This window comes from Mchenga conophoros, linkage group LG7, assembly GCF_057382185.1.
Source record: "Mchenga conophoros isolate Kocher_MC1m ecotype Shallow Benthic linkage group LG7, M_conophoros_male_GT1.1, whole genome shotgun sequence".
Classification (NCBI taxonomy): domain Eukaryota; kingdom Metazoa; phylum Chordata; class Actinopteri; order Cichliformes; family Cichlidae; genus Mchenga; species Mchenga conophoros.
Genome location: NC_140532.1, coordinates 61,301,539 through 61,324,675, shown reverse-complemented (window position 1 = coordinate 61,324,675; position 23,137 = coordinate 61,301,539). Strand labels below are relative to the sequence as shown.

Sequence of the window (23,137 nt, the reverse complement as noted above, 5' to 3'; positions counted from 1 at the left end):
ACAAAAAATGTGGGTTCCAGTTTACTTTCTAAGATACCTCAATCACCCCAGCTCTGTTGGAGTGCAACAAAATTCCACTCTTTTTTCCCCCCCCTCTTTTCAGAGGAGTGGAATTTTTTCCCTTCAAGGATCAGAACAGAATTGACCTTCATAACCACATTTCCTGTTGTCTGCAGTTTCTGCTCGGCGTATTACAACAGCTTGACTGGCCACTCCCAGCACATAAGTTTAACACTTCACAAAGCCCATACCCCACCTTGATTTGGGGACTCACTAGCAGCATGAGAGGTGAATTTTAATGTCGGGAAAAGGGGAAATGGTTTGGAAAAATAGCTCCCTGTTAAATCCAGACTCGAATATAAAATTCTCCTCGCATACCAGGGTCTTGTATAATCAGGCCCCATCTAATCTTTGTGACCTTATAGTACTGTATCGCCACAATAGAGGACTTCACTGTCAGACTGATGGCTTTCTTGTGGTTCCTAGGATATTTAAAAGCACTATAGGAGGCAGAAACTTTAGCTTTCAGGCCCCTCTTCTGTGGAACCATCTCCCAGCTTGGATTCGGGAGACAGACATCCTCTGTACTTTTAATATTAGGCTGATCTGGACTACTCACCGTCTCATTAATTCAATTCATTTCACAACAACAGTCACCTCAAGACACTTAATTATTCATTAGAACGCTCTGTCATTGTCGGGAATGCCATACAAGTGTGTGGGCGCCATAGAAACTATTGAGTACCTTTTTTTTTTTTTTTTTGAGTTGTTGCAATGAAATTCCAGCAAAAAGGACTAGCCCCCACGTCATTTTTTTTTCACTTCAATTTTCAGGGTGTCTTTGATGTTCTCTGTTCATTGATAATTCATACACATTACAAATTTGCACACCCAGATACGTCTGTGTTGCAAGTATCAGTTATATGTGGAGATGTGCCATAGCAAGGCAACTTGAATTTTTTATGAGTCTCTTAATAATTCATTATTAGTCTGATCTATCCATTCGGGAAATGAGATTTTTCAAAAAAAAAAATGCCTTGACAAACAAGCTGATGCCGTGTACTTTGACATCATTGTCATCAGAACAACCCTGCTGTTTGGTCTCACATTACATCTCCAGTTAGTCTCGTGTCTGACAGGAAATTAATGCTGCTTCCTGTTTTCTTCAATAATCTGCTCAGAAAACAGCAAGGGTCATAACTTTTCATTCACCTTGAATTGGGGACAGTTGGACAAAAAGAGCTTTGTGAGTTAACGTGTCATATTTCTAGAGAGGGGACATGTGCATGTTGTTCAGAAGGAAACAATTTGATGAAAAGGTCAAAGATGTTTAGAGGTCAACTTCATGTGCTTGCAGCCTCTCCCTTTGCTTACTTAGAGCTTGTTTCACAAGGAGAAAAATCTTATTCCCTTGATCATGGTTAGCATCATGGAAAATTGGCAAACATCCCTTTTATATCAAGTGTTTACAAATTGTCCCTTGTGTGTGCACATGCAAGCCGTATGGCAGGATGTGCCCACAGTTGGACTAATTAGCATTCTATTGCAAGATTCAACTACTCGTGGTAGCCTAGTTCCATGCACAGATGTACACAAAGCCCATGTGGTGCACAGTTAGTCATCAGTAGTGCAAAAATAAGCAAAATTGTTCAGAATGTGAGTGTCTATGAAAGTCTGAATGTTTAAGAAATGTGATGTGAAATGATAATTTTGTTTCAAAAAGAACAGCTTTTTGAAAATGTGGCATATATAAAAAGTGTTTTATGTTAACACTAAGGATCTGGTTACCCAGGACAGCTAGCTGGTTAGCAGTGACAGAACAAGTGTCTATAGCTCAAGCAGTTCTCTACTAATCGGAAGTTTGCAAGAGCAAGAAGGTCCTGAGTTCAACTCCATCATCTGGCTGGGGCTTTTCTGTGTGGAGCTTACATGTTCTCCCTGTGTTTCCATGGGTTCTCTCTGGGTACGCTGGAGATCTTATTTTATAATACATATCTTTATTATTGCTCAACCCTGCACAGACCAAGTGACTTGTCAGTGGCCGCTCACGAGGCCACTGACAAGTGGCCTCGTTGATAGTTAGCTAGTGACAAGTCACAAGTCACAGGTCACTAGCTAACTATCAACCAGTGGATAACTCTTCCAGTGGATAACATACCGATACTTACACTCTAAACTGCTAAGCAGCTCTTATCAAAAGCTTCTCTGTTTGTGGGACTCTACCTCTACCTCACTCGTCACCTCTTTTACACTCACACCAGAGTTAAATAGTAATTTGACACAATTGGGAAAACAAAAGTCTCTGCACTGTGAGGACAGGCCATTTTGATTCCGTCAGCGGCCCTCAGCAGACAGCGGAAAATCCAACACTGGGAGCGTTTCAGGACCGTAAAAGAATAATGAACTGAGTTGTGGGAGGTTTCTCCAAACAATGGTGAGATGTCTGAGGGAGTGGACATATGATCGGCCCTCTCGGCCAGTGATCATTGTGCAAGGAGGACTGTCAGCCTGAGCATTCATCAGCATCAATCAGACTCAGAAGATGCTTACCACTGTATAATATGTATAGTATGTGGAACAGAGCGTACCTGTGAACAGAGCTATGGAGATATCCTTAAGTCTTAAATGACTAACAAGCAATGCGGTCTTTCGGTTAGTATTTAGGTATGAACACAAAGCCACCAGTACAAATCAAAGATGAAAACCAGCACAATGAAACTTTAAACGGCAATTGCAACCTGACATCAGTTTGTTACCTGTTGAAGTTCAGCAGCAGCTGGCTTCACCGCAAATGACGACTTTCTTTATCACAGTGTTTGGCTGGGGTCAGCATTCATTCATCTTTAACATCACTCAGAGTTCTTTGCTAGCTTAGTGTCAGTATACTGTACATGCAGGTGCTTGCGAACACCGGAAGTTGTGTTAACAGTGTAATCTTTTTTTTTCTTTTTTTTCTTCTTCCTGGAGCAGTCTCCACTTTTTATTGCAGGATGACAGCGCAATGGCAAACATTGCGCTGTCATCCTGCAATAAAGCTAAAAATAATGTCCATATCCAAACTGTAGATTGCGTCGATCTTTTCTTCCTGCAGCACACAGTTTGTACAGATATCGATGTTTTTAAAAAATTGCATCAAGTTTTGGGGTGATGAATTACAAACTGTGGTCGGAATAGAAACGGATGCATAATACTGCAACAGAAATGCAGGTCTCTACATGCATCTCTACAGACAGCATGCTAACACATTACCACAATAATTCTAAACTATCACTTTAAAGTCTCTTTAGGTTGGTTTTCATCTTTGTTTTGTGTTGTTGGTTTTGTATTTATACGTAAAAGCTGAAGGCTCATATGTCTGTCCTCATTAGAATAGGGATTTGTGTTGGGTTGTTGAATTGTAGCCTCAGTTCTCTTTAGTATTTAGTATTTAGTATTTATTTATTTATTGTCATTGTCAAGAACAATGAAATTGCGTTTGGGGCTTCCATACAACCTTTTTTTTTTTTTTTAAGTATTTCTTTCAAACCTCACTTTGTATCTCATTATGACTAATCATGGAAGCTCCACCACCACCATGTCTATCCAACACAGACAAACGCGCCAAGGACACAGGGATCCAGTGACCCCTTTATAATAGCTCCTGGGCCCTTCTTGCTTATTTTTCCTTGCAAAGATCATAAGAGCTCTTCAGTGGTTCTAGACCAGGATATTTTACTTAACTATTTACTGACACAGCTATCAAGGTAGTCCACAAATGTGGGTTTTTCTGATTTCAGGAATATCTATTATGCTGTAATGATACATTTTTGTTGAGGAAATATATTCTTCTTGGAGAAGTTGATGCATTGCTGCATACCCACATGTTATAAAACTAGCTAGTCCCACGATTTGGGAGGAGATGTGTATTGCTGCTGATCTCATTTTCTGGGTCTCTAGGGGTGCAATACAGTGGCCACGTTATGGGCATGGCCATTGCAGGGGAGCGATCTCTGTGACTCAGTCTCTCCAGCCTGCCTTGCCAGGATAAGCAGGTTATTATTGATTCTCTGTACCAGCCATAATGGCCTAGGGGATCGTTTGAGAAGGTAAAAACTTCTATGCAGTGCGAAAACAACCGGAGGAAGATGCAGGTTAAGACTTTTGACCTCTGTCTTCCCCATAAACCCATGCCACACTATCCATTGCCTACCCGGGCTTTGTGGATATGCCAGTAAGGGAGTGTAATATAGGCTTCAGCGGTCCTACTTCCCAGCTGCCTGAGTAGCAGGGTCTGTAGATTGCCTACCAATGGGGAAAAAGTCTTCTGTTGCTGCCACACCTGCTGCTGCTTGAAGCCGTCAATCCAACCATCCACAAGGAAAATGTTCAACTTAGGAATTGTAGTGGCTGCCAGGGTCTTAGTGGGCAGCACTCACAGAGATCACTCCTCTAACCTCTCCAAGTACTTATTAACTGTTCCCTTCTTCTCTCAATAAATCGAGAGAGTCAGACACTTTCTCAGGTTCTAATCTAAGCTGTGTAATGGCCATCTTTGTTCTACCCATATACACAGTCAAGGAGGAGCACGGGTTCCTTCAGTGCCCCCCACTTCAATTTATTCACCTCTCCTCAATGCTTTGTGGGGGCAATTCAAGGAGAGAAAGACGTGTACACGTGTTTGGGTTTTTTGGGTCGCCCAAGGAGAGTGCAGCTGTCCCGGCTTTGAACTTCCATCCTCCTGGGCCCCTTGGCCGGATGGAGGATTGGTGGGCATGTGCAGTCCATTCATGGTTCTTGACCATTGTTGGCAGGGGTTACAGACTAGTTTGCAATGAAACCACCCACTTTCAGTGGTGTGGCGTTTTCAGTGTCTGCTCTCCAAAGCCATTGAGCTGGGAGCGGGACTTGGACTCTTCATCATATTTAGAATATTTTATGTATGCACTTACAGTAAAGAGGAAGCAGAGGAAAAACACACAGGTACTGTTACGCAGCCTATCTGGCCTAGGTTTCGGCACCAGTGACATCTCCCATTCAGAGTATAGAATATCTAGGCCTCAAACTTTCTTTTCAGGCCTTTCTGTAGTGAGGTGCTCAGGGACTGTTGAGGATGTGGGATTTTCAGGGTTGGGTGTCCTCCCTGAGACGTGAACCATATAGTGAGAATTTCCCTGAATGTTTACTGGCTCTAAGTCACTGGAGAGACTCTACAGTGTTCATTATTGGTGTTCCCTTTGGTACAGTTATTACGAGGCAAAACTCTGACAACAGATGGTTTGTTGACGGGGTGGGGGCTGTTTTCATGGGGGAGGCTCCAGGCCCCTTAGGGTCCGTTGTGCGTAAATATAAATTACCTGGAGCTGACTGCAGTTTTTCTGGCTTTGAGGTTTTGGTTTTTTTTGGGTTTTTTTTCTGCTGCTTTTGAAAATTTGTCCTGTCTTGGTCTGGACAGACAATACAATGGCAACACATATAAATGGTCATGGAGCCACTCGCTCTGTGACTTTGCAAAGTCACAACCTGATAGCACATATCATGTCATTAAGTGGGACACACATTCCCGGTGTTTTGAACATCAATTTGGCTCTGCTCTCCTGAGGGGAAACTACAGGGTGTTGACACTCCATCCAGAAATAGTCCACCACCTGTGGGAGAGGTTTGGCCAGGCGTCCGCAGATCTGTTCACATCATGCAAAAAAATCACAATGACCTCTGTTCTTTTCAGTAGTGACGGAGCAGTGACGGTCTATGATTTTAATAGCTCCTTACTGGCATAGCCATGGATGGCGGGGCTAGCCTATCTGCTCAGTTGCGAGCCCTTGCACAGGGACCTGGTATTTCAGTAGCATGGATAGATTTTTCATCCACATTCATATTGCGTTATTTTTGTGCCGCTATTCTGAGCGCACGAAAAAAAAATTGCAGGTGCAAGTGTTGCATTTTGAGAAGAAATTTATTTTGAGCGAAAAAAAGCTAAATTTGAGTGAACAAAATTCATTGGTGCGTGCAAAAAATGTATTTCAGTGTTTGCTATTATCCACACACACGCACAATAGCAGCTCTTCTCGCTCAGTTTTTGCATTTGCGCTTGCTCGTAATGTGTTGCTTGCACTCTCAACATTTCTGCCTGTGCGCGCTGAACTCTTTCTGTACACAGTTATATTTGTGCCACAAAACCAGCCAATCACAGACTTGGATGAAAAAAATCTGATTAGCTGTTTTGGTCTCCAATCAGCTCGAAATGACGAAATGTAATATCCCAGAATCCATTTGGTCCAAAACTCAAACAAAGCAGTGGCGGAGGAACACAGAGTGGCGGAGTTTGAAATATTACTCTTTCTGGGTCACAAAATAAACTTTTAAAAATGTTTTCATGCGAGAAAGTCACAGCTTCATGCGAGAATTCATGCAGCAATGAATTTTGATCACTCAAATTTAGCTTTTATTCGCTCAAAATAAATTTCTTCTCAAAATGCAACACTTGCACCTGCAAAATTATTATTATTTTTTTTTTTTACGTGCGCTCAGAATAGTGGCACAAAAATAACGCCATACATTCAGAGCAGGCTGAATTTAAAAGTATCTGGGCTCCCTCTGATCGTGATTGAGAGCATTTGGAGTGCAAGAACTCTTTTGCCACATGCTCACTTTATGATGGCAAATGTTGTGTATTTGAAAAAGAGTGCACAGCTAGCAATATGATTCCTTATCAGTTCTCTTTTCTAGATAAGGAGGGAACATTTTCCACTATTGAAGTGTATTTAGCTGCAGTTTCAGCAAGTCATGTTGGCTTTGGTAATGCACCAGTTGGCCAGCATTCTCTGATAAGGAGATTTGTGAATGATGTCCACAGACTGAGGCCTACTATTAAGCAACTCACTCAAGCCTTGGAGTGAGTTGTCTTAAAGGCTCTTTCACTCAAAACTGTCGTATTCCTCGGTTTGTCATCATTGAAAAGGATGTGTGAGTTGCATGCTTTATCGTTATACATTATCTGTCTGCAATTTTTCCCCAACTATAGTAAGAAGACCCTGCCCCCTAATGTTGCCTTTATGCCTAACGTTAGGGAATTTGCATTACGCATTTATCTAGGCGGTACTAAGGGGTTTATGAGAAGCAACTAGCTCTTTGTGGGCTTCCTCTAATACTGGCAAGCTGTGTCGCACCAGCCAGGTAATAAAGGCTATTGTGATGGCAATATCACAGCACAATCCCCTACTTTCATGGACATGTGGAAGAAATACCCCGTAGCCCCACAACAAGGAAGTATTCTAAAAGGGTTGGGGGACACTGTGTCCTTGAAGTGATTGGTCTGTCTTGGACATAGGTGGTGGTGGTGGACCTTCCATCATTGGTCATGACAAGAGGTGTGAGATTCCTCACATTGTTTTCAGAGAACTTGGGTTATGCTAGTAACCAGAAGTTCTACATTGTTAACTGGAAATTATGTGACATGTCAATTTACAAATGTAACATGCATTATTTTAAAGGAAAGTAATGAGTAATGTATAATAATAACTTTTTTTTTTTAGTAACAACCCCAACCGCAGTTCCCTATTCTATGATGTGCTCCTTAATTCAGCACTGCTACATGATTTGGTAAAATCCTCTCCGTGGGAGAGAGTAGCCTCCCCCCCCCCCCCCCCCCCCCCCCCCTTAAGATACAGATTGTCAATCAAAGGTCTACTTAAGGATCTTTCCTGTGTGCTTCAAGATTCACAAGAGGGTTTTTTTGTTTGTTTGTTTTTTAACTTTACTGTGCACAAGGTTAGGTTTTGTAAAACCTAAACTGCAAAATTAATTAATTTTATTTTGTGTAACTACCATTTGTGGCACATCATGGTACAGTTTTCAAAAACATCCAAAGCTCTTGATGCTTTGTCATTGTTGTGCAGAGACGGCCTTTGTGTTGTTTCAGTCATGTAGAAACTGTTCACTAACCCATTCTGTGTTGTTTTGTGCAAGTAGAATGGGGAGCTGAATTTAAAAGGCAGTGACTTAAACTTATTAAATTTGTTCCTAACACAGAGCCAGCAAGTAAATTCAACAACATACTATCCTAATACGTAGCATGTGATGGATGATCTGATATCCTCGTGTTGGTGTTGTTCCCAGACCATCATGAAAATGTTGTTCCAGGTTCAACATTGCAAGTGACCAATCACATTGTTGTGACGTTATTCTTTTGCGCGCCAAGCCATTCGTGCATTTATGAAATTCCAATGTTATCAATTCTGCTTACTGTTTATTAAAGGGTTACGGTTAGGGTCAGGGTCCGTTGATCGGCGGACAGAGGCAGTTTCACGCAGCTTTAGTACAGTTTTTTGTTTTACGCCGGTTTTTCCCGAAGTCGCAAAAGTATGACGTCACAACATTCTGATTGGTCACTTGCAATGTTGATCCTGGAACAACATTTAGTATGATGATCTGGGAAGAACACCAACACGAGGATATCAGATCAACCAGCATGTGATACTGCTTTCAGCTTCTTCTCCAGCTTTCATTACTGAGCACATGAACACTGTTTCTCCTTTTACTGCTTATATAAGATAAGACATGCTTATAAAAATAATGACCATAAATTCTCTTAGAGCCCAGCTGATGTAGGATTTATTAGACTCATACTGATTTAGTGCTGCCACAATTATTTTGACAGTCGACTAGTCTCCGATTATTTTTGCGATTAATCGACTAATCAGATCATGCATCCATTGGACATAAAACGTACAGCTTATTGCACCAGCAGCATCTGCTCTTATATAACTATCATTAGCTTACAGCTTTAAGTGTTTAAGGTATGTGCTAACTAAAAATAAAGACAAGATGATAGTTTATTAAATTTTAATAAAATTTGCAGATTGTTTCGGTGAAGTTTAATAAACTCCTTGCTATCTAAAATATAACGGGACACCGGAGTATATTCTCGAGCATCTCACACTTCTGATAATCAGCCGTCTGTTTGACGTTTACTCAGCTGTGTAAAAACTTTAACCTCAGCCAAACCGATTTACTCAGGAACAAATGAAATACTGAAAAAAGCCAAACAATAGCATTTTTAAGTTAGCTAAGTGACTTCTATATGTTTAACCTGAGTAGCGAAAGACGGCGGTGGGTTTGAAAACGATTTGCCGGGAGTCCGGTGTTCTCAGCTGCTCTAGTGAGCCTTGCCCCCGGCTCGCTATCGAGCTAGTGGGTAACAGACGTCTCCGAAAACGTCGGAGCGCTTTTGAAAATATGTGGTGTCTTGATAAACTGAGCAGATATTTGAGGTTTACACAGCTACATTCTCACCTGAAAATATGTTAAACGTTTATTGTGACCCAGAAAGAATAATAAGAGTAATATTAAAACGAACTAGCTGCCGCCATTGTTGTAAACTGAGCTGGGCTGTGCTATGAATTCTGGGACAAAGCTACTTCTTCTTCTTCGGGGTTTAACGGCAGCTGGCATCCTTGTACATGCAGTGCTGCCATCTTCTGTTTCAGTCCGTTATTACACTCTTAAATCCTACTACTTATTCCTGCGTCTTTTGTGATCTTACAAAGCTTCAAACGATGCGTCGACTATTAAATCAGTCGTCAACAATTTTGATAGTCGTGACTAGTCGACTAATCGTGGGAGCCCTAATGGATATCTAATGAGTTTTAAAAATCCAATAAAAGCAACTTTTTCAGAAAGGGAAAACATTCCATAAAACAAACATAAAAAGATTGTTGTTGCCTTGCATCCACTATCCACTATCAACTATCTTTCTCTCATCCAAAGTCAGGTTGTGGTGGGTCTATGCTAAGCAAGGTTTTCCAAATGTCTATCTTCCCAGCCACATTCCAGGTCCTCTTCAGTTTCTTAATCCAGAATTCCTCTAGATTTCTGAGCTCCCCGCCCTGTCTCTAAGGCTGAGAAACTCCTATTCATGACCTTACTCATTACCCAGAGTCATAGATTGACTGATAAAATCAAAAGCTTTGCTTTTGTCTCTCTTCACAACGACAGTCTGGCACAATACCTACATGACCCATGACGCCATACCAATCCACCTGTCCAAGTAAACCTTCCCATCACTTGTGAATAAGATATCAAATTATATTAACTCCCTTAACTCTGAATGGGCCCTTGTCACCTTTTTAGGCTTTGCCTGACTGAGCCGCACAGTTTATAGTCCGGCTCTGCCTTAAGCTTCCTCCCTAGGCCTGCCTATAGGGCAGGGCTCTGGTAAACATGTTCTGGCCAGAATAAATTGGTGCCTATGTCACATTTTAACGTAGACTAAGCCTACTTTTGAATTCTGATATATATTTAATCTTACATCTTAGGACTTACGTCATAAGTCTTAAGAGTGGTGATTTGATGAAGGCTGTTAACTTATACAGTTCGCTTTTTTCCTAGCATGGGCGATCGATCGTGGCTCAAGAGTTGGCAGTTCGTCTTGTAATCGGAAGGTTGCCGGTTGGAGCCCCGACTCCGACAATCTTGGTCGTTGTGTCCTTGGGCAAGACACTTCACCCGTTGCCTACTGGTGGTGATCAGAGGGCCCAGTGGCGCCAGTGTCCAGCAGCCTCACCTCTGTCAGTGCCCCCAAGGGCAGTTGTGGCTACAATGTAGCTTGCAATCACCAGTGTGTGAATGGGTGGATGACTAATGTAGTGTTCAGCGCTTTGGGGTCCACAGGGACTAAGTAAAGCACTACACAAATACAGGCCATTTACCATTTAGCATCCTTTCTGGCTTCAAATAGGCTGGACATTATAGCACATAAGTTGATTTAAGTCTATATTCTGTCTTTTTATGTGGATAGAATAACTGAGAAAGAGTATGTCCAGATTCTTTAACTTCACCTCAAAACAACAAGGGGGTTGAAAATTGCACAACTTGGTGTTCCAGCAGGACAACAATCCCAAACGCACGTCAAATGTGGTTTTGGAATCGCTAAAGTAGGCTGAGTTTTAGAGCTTCCCAAAGCTCTGACTTCAACTCTGTTGGAAATTTGTGGTCTTTGTTTACAGGCTGGTTCTCTGCCATGAAAAAAAGTCAATTAAATAAAACTCTACCAATTCTTCCAAGAAGAGTGGTCCAGCCACAATTATGTCAGAAGCTTGTTCGTGGCTGCTGAAAGTGTCTGGTTGAAGTGGAGCTTGTTAAGAGACATTTAACACCAGATTTGTGTTTTTAAGTAATCTCTAAGATGGTGAACATCTTTACTGAAATATAGTCTGACCAATGCTAGGTTTCCACAAATTAGTTTTAACTGTAAGTGTACTTGGAATTATTTTTTACCAGTTGAACAATGCAGTATTGTCTTTGCTTAAGTTTGATTGGAACTCTGAGAATGAGTTTGAGATAAACAAACGCTAAACTCTCATTTGTACAAAGAAGTAACAGAAGAAAATGTCTGCAGGGAACATAAGTGAAACCAGCTGGAACTTGTCATTGCAGTACGATCTGGAAATAGTTTTTCCACCTTTGTTTTTTACTCAGTATAGTAAGAATCATCCAGTTTTTCCAGTACAAACACAGAAAATGAGTCAAAATGAGGGGGATGGGGCTGCATGTGTGAACAGTTATCAAATGTCTACCATTCATGAATATGATGCTGAATAACTAGTTATGCATTCTTGAACTTTGACAAGTGTAAATGTATAAATGAATTTCTTCAATCTGTAGTAGAACAGTAAAGGGCGTTGTTTGTTTCCATTCGTCATGAAGAGTGTCCAGGAAAGAGTCTGACCTCTTTCTACAAACGAGATGCTCTCCTGATTTATGGTGTCCGTAATAGCGCAATGACATAAGCAACATGACCTGATATCACCCATAGTTAGGAATTCAATTTCATATTGCCCAGCTGTTTAAAAATGTGCCCGAAGCAGATTTATTTTACCTTTGGATCTGTTAAGCTGTCCTAATGCCACATAAAGGTATCCTCAACCACTTGTCCAAAAGCCGCGGGTGCATTACTAAATTGCAAATGTGTTGGGGCACATAATGCAGACTTGCGTCAGTAGCTAATGCTGCGTATCGTCACTGCAGTTTGAAAAGGTTACTGTATTCCTGTGGGATTTGTTATAAAGAACAATAGGTAAGAAAAGAAATGCTTCAAATGAAAGGATCATGTAGAGCTGGTGCTTTGTCATGGCCTGTTTTGTCTTTTTCCCCCCTGGATATGGTGATAATTGTTTGGACTGATTTCAAGGTAGATACTTGGAAATACTAGAGCTGGGCGATATGAGATTTTTTCATATCACGATATGTTTTTTTCATTTCAGGCAATAACGATATCTATCACGATATAAGCCAAATAACTATATTTGTAAGATTTAAATGTGCCGTTGCTCACAAGTAAAATGTGAAATAATCAGCAGCTTGTTTTGATTTAAATATTTATTTCCCATAATAAGTTCAACAGGGTAGATGTACTAAAGAAACATGAGACTTTTTCAGATAAATAAAGGCAAATATTGCAAACTACACAAAAGGCAGCCGCTAAAGCGTTTAAGTTTCAAAATAGAACAAACAAAACAGACTAAATTGTCAATTCCACTTAGAAACAAAATATTAATTCTAAAAATAAATCTTAGTTTGTTTTACAGAAGAACAGACAAAACTGACTAACTTTTGTCAATATCAAATAAACTGAGAACTAAAAGGAAATTCTCAATCTCTCCTTGTTGTATAGCTGAGCTTTTCAAACAGTTTTAACAGTTACTTTAGTCTGACAAAAGCCGAATGACGAATTAGCGCTTCCAGTCAGAGATTGAGCATGCACCGGTTTATTGCATTTCCAGACTTGCTTTCGGCACAATTTATAGTGCGCGCTACTCTTTTTGTCAGACTTGAAATAGCCGAAATACCTTCACACTACGGAACTTCTATGGCTCTTCCGTTCGACAATCTCTCCGGCATTGGAACCACCATCTATTTTCTCTTCGGTAATCTTCGGTCACGCTCGGTTGATTTTTCTCTAATCGGCACACTCATTTCCTCCGTTACCCGGGCGGCACGGCGGCTGCCTGCTTCCCAAAACAAATACACATGTGTGGCTTGGCACTTGTGCTGTACATAACAAGTCACGTGACGCTGCGGCTTTGATTGGTTCGGCTCTGCACTATTTAATTTGGATTTCTTCTTCTTCTTCGTCTTCGTCTTCTTCGAGCGGTGAGGCCTATCGCAATACATATCGTTATCGTTCTATCGCCCAGCTCTAGGAAATACTATGAAGTGTCATTTCATAATGGACATCCTTCACCATTAACAGATGCTGGCTTTTAAACTGTGTGCTGATAACAAACCTGATGCTCGCTCTTCTCTTTAGCCTGGAGACAGAGCATCCATGATTCCCATAATGCATCTCAAAGTTCTGATAGGTCTCTCCACAGCACAGTTCCATTTTGCCTGAGTCCCTTTTCAACTTTGTTGTACAAGAAATTGTGTCTATAGAGCAATTTCTGTCTACGTTTCACAGATTTTAAAATGGATTGATCCATCATCTTAATACTTTTATAATTCTGGTAAAATAATACAATTATGATAATTCAGATCAGAAGCCTTTAGCCCATCCAGCTGCCATGGCTTGATTGTAGCAGTTTTGCTGAGTCATTGAGGGGATGTTGACAGATGGTCCAAGTGGAGTGATCTTGAGGCCCTCCCTCCCACAGCTCAGCACTGCACGTGCCAAAGGCCCAGCTCACTTGAATAATTTATAACACCTATTTATACAGCCAGTGTAACAGACCCGGTCCACTGACACGTCTCTCTCTCTGTGTGCGTTTGTTCATGCGTGTGTTCTCTGCAGTACAGTATCACTTCATATTCCTGTCACAATGCACAGTGGTGTTTTTGTGTAGCCTATTTAATGAAAACGTTTTAGATGACGTCTAGATAACGAAGTGTAATCTTCACGTGCTTTATCCAAGGTGCACCCTCTGTAACTGACACTAAATGTATTTATTCACTTTGACTGTAGGGAGTCTCTCGCTTGGCTTGTAGCCAACTCGCAACCAGCGTGGCTTCTTCATAGGGCTGAACGATTATGGAAAATAATCTAATTGCGATTTTTTTTTTTGCCCCAATATTGCGATTGCGATGCGATATGCCATTATTTTTTAAGGTCTTTGTCTTCTGTATTATTAAACAAAGACAAGCAATACATCATATAGTATGGCCAATACTATATTACATTAATTTTAAACTGTTCTTTCCTGGAAGACAGACCTCTGTTATGATGACATGAGGTGATGCATGAATTGATGACTGACATTTTTATTTAACTTCTTCAATCACAACAGTATATTTGAACATACACAATAGTTTATTTTTAGCTTACAAACATCTGAGCATAAAGTGCTGACAAGGAACCCTGGTGTAAACATTAAAATGAAAGTCAGTACAATGTGCAGATTGCAGAAATATACATAAACAAAATCAGTGGCTTTACCACACTCAGTTTTTCGACATCTGTGAACTACTAGACAGTCATTCAATTAAAAAATAATATTAAATAAATAAAACTAATAAATAAAAAATACACACATCTTACTGATCTCTGCAGTCAGTAACATTACACATAAAGTGCAAACATAATAGCAATTGTATAAACACACACACAAACACGCCTTTAAAATTTAAAGGCGTGAAATTGGACGGTCTAGCCTTCTGATTAGCGTCACCGCTGTCTCGGTGGAGTTTAATAAACTCGGCCGTCTGCTTCTTGCTATCTAAAATATAACCAGACACTGGTGTAAATTCTCGACTGTCTCATACTTCTGTTTAATAAGTTTTCTGTTTGACGTTTAGTCAGCTGTGTGAAAACCAAGGAGGAACCCACCCGGGGGATTAATAAAGTTTTATTTTATCTAATCTAATAACTTTAATCTCAGCCAAACCGATTTACTCACGAACAAACAAAACACTGAAAAAAGCCCAACAATAACATTTTTAGGTTGTCTAAGTGACTTATATATTACGTTTAACCCGAGCAGCGAAACTCCGCGGTGATCTGAAAATGATGTGCCGGGAGTTGTGCCGTTCTCGGCCGCATCAGTAACCCTCGAGCTCCCGGCTAGCTGTCGAGCTGGTGGGTAGCAGACGCCTCTGAAAACGTCGAAGCACTTTTGCAAATATGGGATATCTTGATAAACCGAGCAGATATTTGATGTTTACACAACTACTTTCTCGCCTGAAAATATGTTAAAAGTTTATTTTGTGACCCTGAAAGATTAGTATGAGTAATTTTAAAACTTAGTAGCGGCCGCCATTGCTGGAAACTGGAGTTTGGCTGGGCCGCGCTATGAATTCTGGGATATGGTAGTAATTTGGACAGCCTTCGGCGCGTCGCTGTGACGTAATCGGTCTACAAATGCGGCCTCAGGAGGATGCAGCCCATGAATTTGGACATGTCCAGAGTATAATCGCAGCCTTTGCGGTTAGAAAATTGCACTTGATCATGTCGCGATATTATCGCAAATGCGATATATCGTTCAGCCCTACTTCTTCACCTGTCCTTCCTGCACCTTTCTGCTCAGTGTCTAGCTACTCTTGTAATAATCTAGTCCGTTTACTGCTCTGGCGACCAGGATTACTGAATTGAAGGCCCAGCTCTGCACTATTGCGAAAAACTCATAGCCAGGCTCCTGTATTCAGTGCAACTGTTGTTAGCATAGCCACCATTAGCTCTCACCCCAGCAGATTGTCCCATCAGCCAGGAAAGCATGATAGCTGTGTGACTGTGAAGAGGGAGCATAGCTCTAGACATAAAGATCTGGATGGCCTCTAATTACCTGCTGTTAAATTCAGATAAAACTTAGGGCATTGTATTAAACCCTAAAAATCTTAGAAACGTCTGTGTCTAACCAGATTCTTACTCTGGATGGCATTACCTTGACCTCCAGTAACACTGAGAAATGATGGAGTTATTTTTTTTTTTACCAGAATATGTGTTTCATTGTGCATATTAAGCAAATATGCAGGACTGCTGTCTGTACTTCTTCTTTTTTTTTTTTTTTTTTTTTCCTTTTTTTCTTTTTTTGCAATATCTCTAAAAGTGGAACTATCCTGTCTCAGAGTGACACTGAAATACTAGTTCAAGCATTTGTTACTTCTAGGCTGGGCCAATGTAATTCATTATTATCAGAATGTCCTAAAAACTCCATGAAAAGCCTTCCATTGAAATGAAATACTGCAGCGAGAGTGCTAACGGGGACTAGAAAGAGAGCATATTGGCTTCTCCCACTGGCTCCTCCTTACCTAATTTCACAATTTAAGGAGGACAAAGTTAATAGATTTAGTCCCCCAAAAACATATGTACCTGGAACATACACACCATTATTAGACCATTACCTACAGCTACTTTCAGTACCATTGATATTTATTTAGTCTTTTTCTCCAATTGATCTTTCTGAGTTAACTTCAGTTATTACTTCCTCCAAACTATCAACATGTCTTTTAGACCCCATTCCTACAAGACTATTCAAAGAAATGCTGCCATTAATTAATGCTTCAGTCTTAAATCAAACCTATCTCTAATAATCAGCTATGCACCACAGACCTTCAAGCTGTCAGTAGTTAAACGGTTTCTTAAAAGGCCATCTCTTGACCCAGCTGTCTTAGCTAATTATAGGCCAGCCTTCATCTCCAACCTTCCTCCATCTCAAGAATTCTTGAAAGAGTAGTCTCCAAACATCTTAAAGATCATCTGCAGAGGAATGGCTTATTTGAAGAGTTTCCGTCAGGTTTCAGAGCTCATCACAGCACAGAAACCCCTTTAGTGACGGTTACACCCAATCTTCTTATGGCCTCTGACAGTGGACTCATCTCTGTGCTTGTCCTGCTAGACCTTAGTGCAGCGTTTGATACTGTTGACCATATCCTTTTAGAGTGATTGGAGCATGCTTGTAGGTATTACAGGTACTGCACTGCAGTGGTTTGTATCATATCTATCTAATAGACTCCAATTTGTTCATGTAAATGGAGAGTCCTCTTCACACACTAAGGTTGATTATGGAGTTCCACAGGGTTCAGTGCTAGGACCAATTCTGTTTACATTATACATGCTTCCCTTAGGCAGTATCATCAGAAGACATAGCATACATGTTCACTGCTATGCAGATGACACCCAACTTGATCAGATCATGCCTTTATGGATGATCTGATAATCCTCGTGTTGGTGTTGTTCCCACATCATCATAATAAACGTTGTTCCAGGTTCAACAACATTTATTATGATGATATGGGAACAACACTGACACAAGGATATGAGATCGTACCAACTTTATCTACCCATGAAGCCAGATAACACACACCAATTAGTTAAACTGCAGGAATGTCTTAAAGACACAAAGACCTGGATGACCTCTAATTTTCTGCTTCTAAATTGAGATAAAACTGAGGTTATTGTATTCGGCCCTGAAAATCTTAGATATCTGTTAATATTGTAATCAGATTCTTACTCTGGATGGCATAACCTTGGCCTACAGTAACACTGAATGGGGACATGCAGTAAAAGCTTTAGTATAAGTTAGTAATGTGCGTTACCACAGATAACATTTTTGCCCCAATACCAAGTAAAATTCAGGTTGGTATTAGTGATACTGATCAGATCCAGATACTCTGTACAAAAACTTGATGTGTTTGGAAAATCAAAATAAAAAGTTGTGTATGTCAAACTGCACCTTCATAATGAATACAAGACATTAGACTCGTTGTTTTTATTGTTTAATTATAAAGAAATATCCTATAAGAAATCAAAAACCTAAGAAGTCATTACCTACATTTTAAAATATTCAATTAACAATCAAAAACAATAGCTCCTGTTCTGCAGCACCAAAGAACTCCACAAGTGACATCTATCAGTGATGACGGTCATCATCAATATACAGCCGTATTTCGCATCTCACTCTGTCAGGCGGAAGAAGTAGTAGTTTCTACCAATAATTTAGACAGTCCCAATAATAGTTACTTTCCACTGTGTTCCTGTTAATCATAAACAAATTTACCCCAAATACTAGTATACGTGCAGAGGGCTGGCTTGCAGATGTCCTTTGTTCTACTTCAGGTTAATAAGAAGGCAATCAATGCAGTTAATATAATACACTGTATACCCAGGGAGGATGCCAGTGGGACACTATTGTGCACAGAAGGGAGCTTCTAGTATTTTTAACAGCTACACAAAGTAAAGAAGGTGACCTGTGTCTGTAAGCCAGTGTTCCTTTTTTTTTTTAATTGCCTTTGATTTAAGCAGGAAATGAAACTCTTGTTATTTCGGAATGTTTTTGCAAGGGTGACCTGGAGAATGTTTTCGATGGCAGGAGAAACCAGAGTGCTGCAAAGAAGCCTGCAAACTGTCAAAAGAAGGGCCTTGTCTGGGTTGGAATTTCAGATTGTCTTGCTGCGAGGCATTATTATTAGCAAATGAGCCACTTTTGATGCTGTATAAAATGTGTGAATGCAGCAGTTTTTAAATCTAAAATCTGTTAAGTTTGATTAAGAATAGTACAATTACAACAAATGTTCAAACTGAGAAATCTTCATTTTCATGTATTTATTTTCAATTTAGTCCCAACAGTGTGTTTCAACAAATTTTAGACTGGGACACTCAGAATGAACAGAAACGCTCAGAAAGTCCAAACCTTAAAAACAACAAAAACCTTTATTAGAACACATCCCAGAATGACAGAGAAGAAAAATAGTGACCTGCAGTCAGTCTGTTACATATTGAAAACATTTGGCAGATTGTGAAATGTAAAGGAAGCCACAAACTGTTGAGCAGCTAAAATTTTATTTCAAGGATGAACAGGTAAACATTCCTGTCTAAATTATAGCAATTAGTCTATTCTGTTCCTCATTGCATGTAGTATGTTGTTTAATGTCATGCTGTACAGTGGGAAACATACTCTTGCATCAGTTTTATTTATGTGTTCCAAATGTTCCTAACTTTAAACACTTTCTCAGTTTTAACTTTTCATGTGCTTTGTTTGCATTTTGTGCTTAAACATCAGATTTAAATAAGGCACCAGCATTTCGCTTTAGATTACGTTTACTTCTACTTGTTGCTGACTTTGATTCAATTTTTTGTGCTTCTAAGGAACCCTTTGAGGATGGCTTTGCCAACGGTGATGAACTTACACCAGCGGAGGAGGCCGCTGCTAAAGAAGCAGCTGAGTCAAAAGGAGTGGTCAAGTTTGGCTGGATTAAGGGGGTGCTGGTAAGTCAAATTTAATTATTACTTTGCTTTGTTACTTGTGTGCAGAGTGAATATGCTGTCTTGCGATTTAAAAACTAAGTATGTCATTCTGTTAAGCCACTTAACACTGACCTTTAAGTCATTCAAGCACAGAAAAGGCACCTAATCCAGGGGATGAATGAATTTTGTCTACATATAACAGACAACTAAGCAAAGAACCAACTTTAAATTCTAATTTTAGGCCTTCATCAAGGTCAACCCTGACCCTGATGAAGGCCACAAGCCGAAACGCGTTGGTCAATCAATAAAGTTGTTCCTCCTCTTGTGTTTTTTTTTTTTTTTTTTTTTTTCCCCCCCCCCCCCCCCCCCCTCTCCACGCACCTTGGAAGCAGGTGAAGTTGTGCCAGAATTTTTTTGCCTGCACTTTAATATCCCCAAAACAAATAATAGTTGTATAAAAACAAGGTGATTCCTAAAGAGCCTAGCTGAGAATCTGGAATATCTACTGATGGTGTGCAGTGTGCCCTTAAAAATCGGAGGAAATTGGAAAAGTGCATAACAAAAAAGATGTGCCAGCCCTACAAAACTATCTTCAATAGACGAACAGTAAGTAACTGAAAGTCATATCTTTAAGAAATAGGAAAATAAATCCAGCAAAGTGTTGACACAGGACCCAGCTGGCCCTTCAAAACTGTTCCTGAAGACTAGTTAAATGACGAAGTTCATGCTGTGTGTGGGTGTTTGTTTTTGTTTGTTTGTTTTTTTTTCTCTACCAAATATTGACCTTCAGTCTTGTTAGTTGTAAACAGGCTTAAGTGCTTATGTTTCACTTATTTCCTAGTTTGTTAGTTTTTTAAATCAAAATATAAAGAAGGAAGGATGCATGTGTTTGGACAGGACTTTAGCTGCGGAGAAAGTTGGACCTAGTTTTCTTTACAATATTGCTTTAGTTCGTGCACATTACTTTTAAGGTACTGCCATAGTAATTTAATGAGGTAGTGAGCTGGACTTTTAATGGACCAATTCAACACCTTGACTGGCAGTACAAATGAGAGGTTTATGGTAATATGCCATTTTTATTTTTTACAAAGGTGCAAAGCCCACTTTAGTGACAGTTGTCCAAAGGAGTCTTGTGGTTAGTGCAAATTCAACTTTATAAACCTAAGCTGCCAAGTTGTGTTAGACAGAAGAGGCTTTCTCCAAGGAACTGTTCCAAACAAGCTTGCCTTGTTCAGTCTTTAATTGTGGCTTTAACTGAAGCCTGTAGAGTCTGAGATGTAGCTTTGTGTTTGGAAATGGTCTGCATGTCCTGCAGACAGTGATGAAAAATAACAAATTCCATGTAAAAACCAAAAATATTTCTAAAATAGTTGGAGTTTGCATTGTGTTCTTAAGAAAATGTTTTCTTATGTCAGATAGCACAAATTAATATTGATATATCTGCTATAGTCCAATATGGGCATCAGTTGGCTGTACTGCGTTTTCCATTCTGTTCTGTACTTTATCTGCAGTCCACTTACTATTATTGTCTTTCACCAGCCCAGCCAATTCATAATTGTCTGGGCATAATTGTGGCATAACCGTGGTTCAGGGGGTTGGGAAGCTCATCTGTAACCGGAAGGTTCGATGCAGCTGTGGCTACAGCTGTGGTTTGCCTGCACTAGTGAGTGAATGTGAAAGTGAATGATTAGTGAAATTGCAAAGCGCTTTGGGTGCCTAGAAAAGTGCTATATAAATGCAATTTATTATTATTATTATTATTATGCTAGTTATTTTAGCCATTGAGGGTAAAAACGGACATGTTTGAATCTAGTAAGCGGTTAAAGGATTATTCATGTTCATGTGTCTGGATATTGTCATCTTACTTCTGTTTTAATATGAGAAAGTGTTACTTCCTCTGTAATATAAACCTTGGCTTCTAATAACTTTTTTCAAGTACTGTCTTCACGTTTACTTTGTAAAATGTGATCCTCGCTGATCCCTACTGGGGAGGGGTGTTGCTTATGGAGTCTATGTGAGGAATTTTAAGTGTTTTTAAATGACATTCTGCCAGAGGGGTAAAACCTGCTTACAGTGCGAGCTCTGTATACAAAATGTGAAGTTTTTTGCAGTCACAGGCAACAAGCACTGAAAAGAGATCTGGTGTTTGATAAAATCTTTGGTTTATCACATTGTCAGAATAAGAACTTCCACAGACTTGGTTAACAGAAATCTGTTTTCACTTCAACGTTTAATGTTATCTGCTCAGTTTTTGAACTCAGAGAATATTTTTTTTTGTAGCTTAGTTTATTTATATTTAATGAAAATAAAAGGGCTCTTATTCATTGCTGTGTGAAAATAAGAACAAGCTTGTTGAACTTTGCAGTACAAATTTCAACAAGCATACAAACAAGCAAATTTTTAAAAATCTTTTTCTTTGACATTATATGTTACTGTAATAACTAATGGTGAACAAGTGCTTATGTAATGGCATTAGTAATGAATTAGTACCAGCTTGAACATGATATGATCAGTTTTAGATCCAGTTGTTTGTAGTCGACCCCCCTCCCCCGAGTGAGACTGTTTTTTACTTGGGTTTTATTTGTATAAAAGGAAAAAACAAAAAAAACATTGAAAACTAGATTTGTTTTATTGACAGCGATTGACTGTCTGTGACGTAGTGCAGGTTTGGAGATTTATTATTTTAAGTTAAAAAAAAAAAAAGTTTTAGTATTTAACTTTCTGTACTTTAATATAGACTGACAAATGTGTTTTGTTTTTGTTTTTTTAAATGGCGTCAACAGTAACACTTCTTCATCTCTGTAGGTACGCTGCATGTTGAACATTTGGGGTGTAATGCTCTTTATTCGCATGTCCTGGATTGTGGGCCAGTCTGGAATTGGTAAGTAGAAAGCTGTCCAACTTAAAGGGGGTCACCTGTAAAAAGGGGTTTGAGCTCAGTTTTCCCCAGCTGTCAAAAGTAAATGTTGGATGGTAGAAGAGTCCTTATTCTATTTTTATTTAATCTTTCTAATCTAATCTTTCATAATTTTTATTCTAGATTAGTCAGAGGTGCAAGTGTTTCACTACATCTTTTTCAGTTATAATAAGGCTACGTTCACAACACTGCAGGCGAAAGCGCATCAAATCGTTTTTTGTTTTTTTTTTTTTTTTTTTTTTTTGTTTGTTTTTTTTTTTACACCCTATGCGACCCATATCCGATCATGGTGTGACAGTGTGAACGTCACAAATCCAATATTTTCAAATCCGATCTGGGTCACTTTCGTTTGTGGTACTGAATCCGATACATATCCGATGTTTTAGAAAGCGACTGCTGTCTGAACGGTCAAGTCGCATTAAATCCGTCTTTTACATCACTGACACAAGACAGACGCCAATTATCAGCGCCCGATAAGACATCGCGAACGCTTCCTGGCCATCCAGTGAAACTGTTTGGAAGACAGCGTTGGAGAAACATGAACATTTTATTTATACTGTATAATCTGCAGATTCTGACAGAAATCTGCAACTGTCCTTTGAAGCACCGCTCCTCTCTAAAACAGCAATAAGGATCATTATTAGGTTATTTACATTATTATGTAAATGTGGAATCTGTTTGCATCCACATTAGCATTAAAATGAGAGCCAGGGTTGGCATGATACTAGAATTTCAAGCCAGATCCTGATAGCCAAGGAAATACTCGGTACCTGTTTTCATTTCTTGAATATGTTAACTTTAATTATAACTTTGGTTTAACAAAATAAGTATTTACAATTACGTTAAGTGATTTCATTTGTACAGATGGTTTACAGAAGGTAAAATGTATTTTAAAACATACTAATGAACAAAGATTAAATAATACATAAATTATATAATGATTGTAGAGTATTATGGAAAAGCTAAAAATGAATTTGGAGAAATGAATAGTAGTGTAGTATTAGTCACACACAAATAAAGAATGTATAAAAACACAGAGTACTTACTGCAAAAGATTGAACCAGTCCCTG

At 39.5% G+C, this 23,137-nt stretch overlaps 1 protein-coding gene across 2 annotated transcripts in view; it reads left to right on the top strand.

The window, feature by feature from the left end:
* The window catches only part of slc12a2 (solute carrier family 12 member 2), a 63,381-nt gene that overhangs the window by 5,569 nt on the left and 34,675 nt on the right, over window positions 1–23,137 (top strand). For both annotated transcript variants that reach the window (XM_085280591.1, XM_085280590.1), the window contains exons 2-3: window positions 19,052–19,171; window positions 21,956–22,031. In XM_085280591.1, coding sequence (XP_085136717.1) covers window positions 19,052–19,171; window positions 21,956–22,031 — 196 coding nt within the window. The remainder of the gene's footprint in view (window positions 1–19,051; window positions 19,172–21,955; window positions 22,032–23,137) is intronic.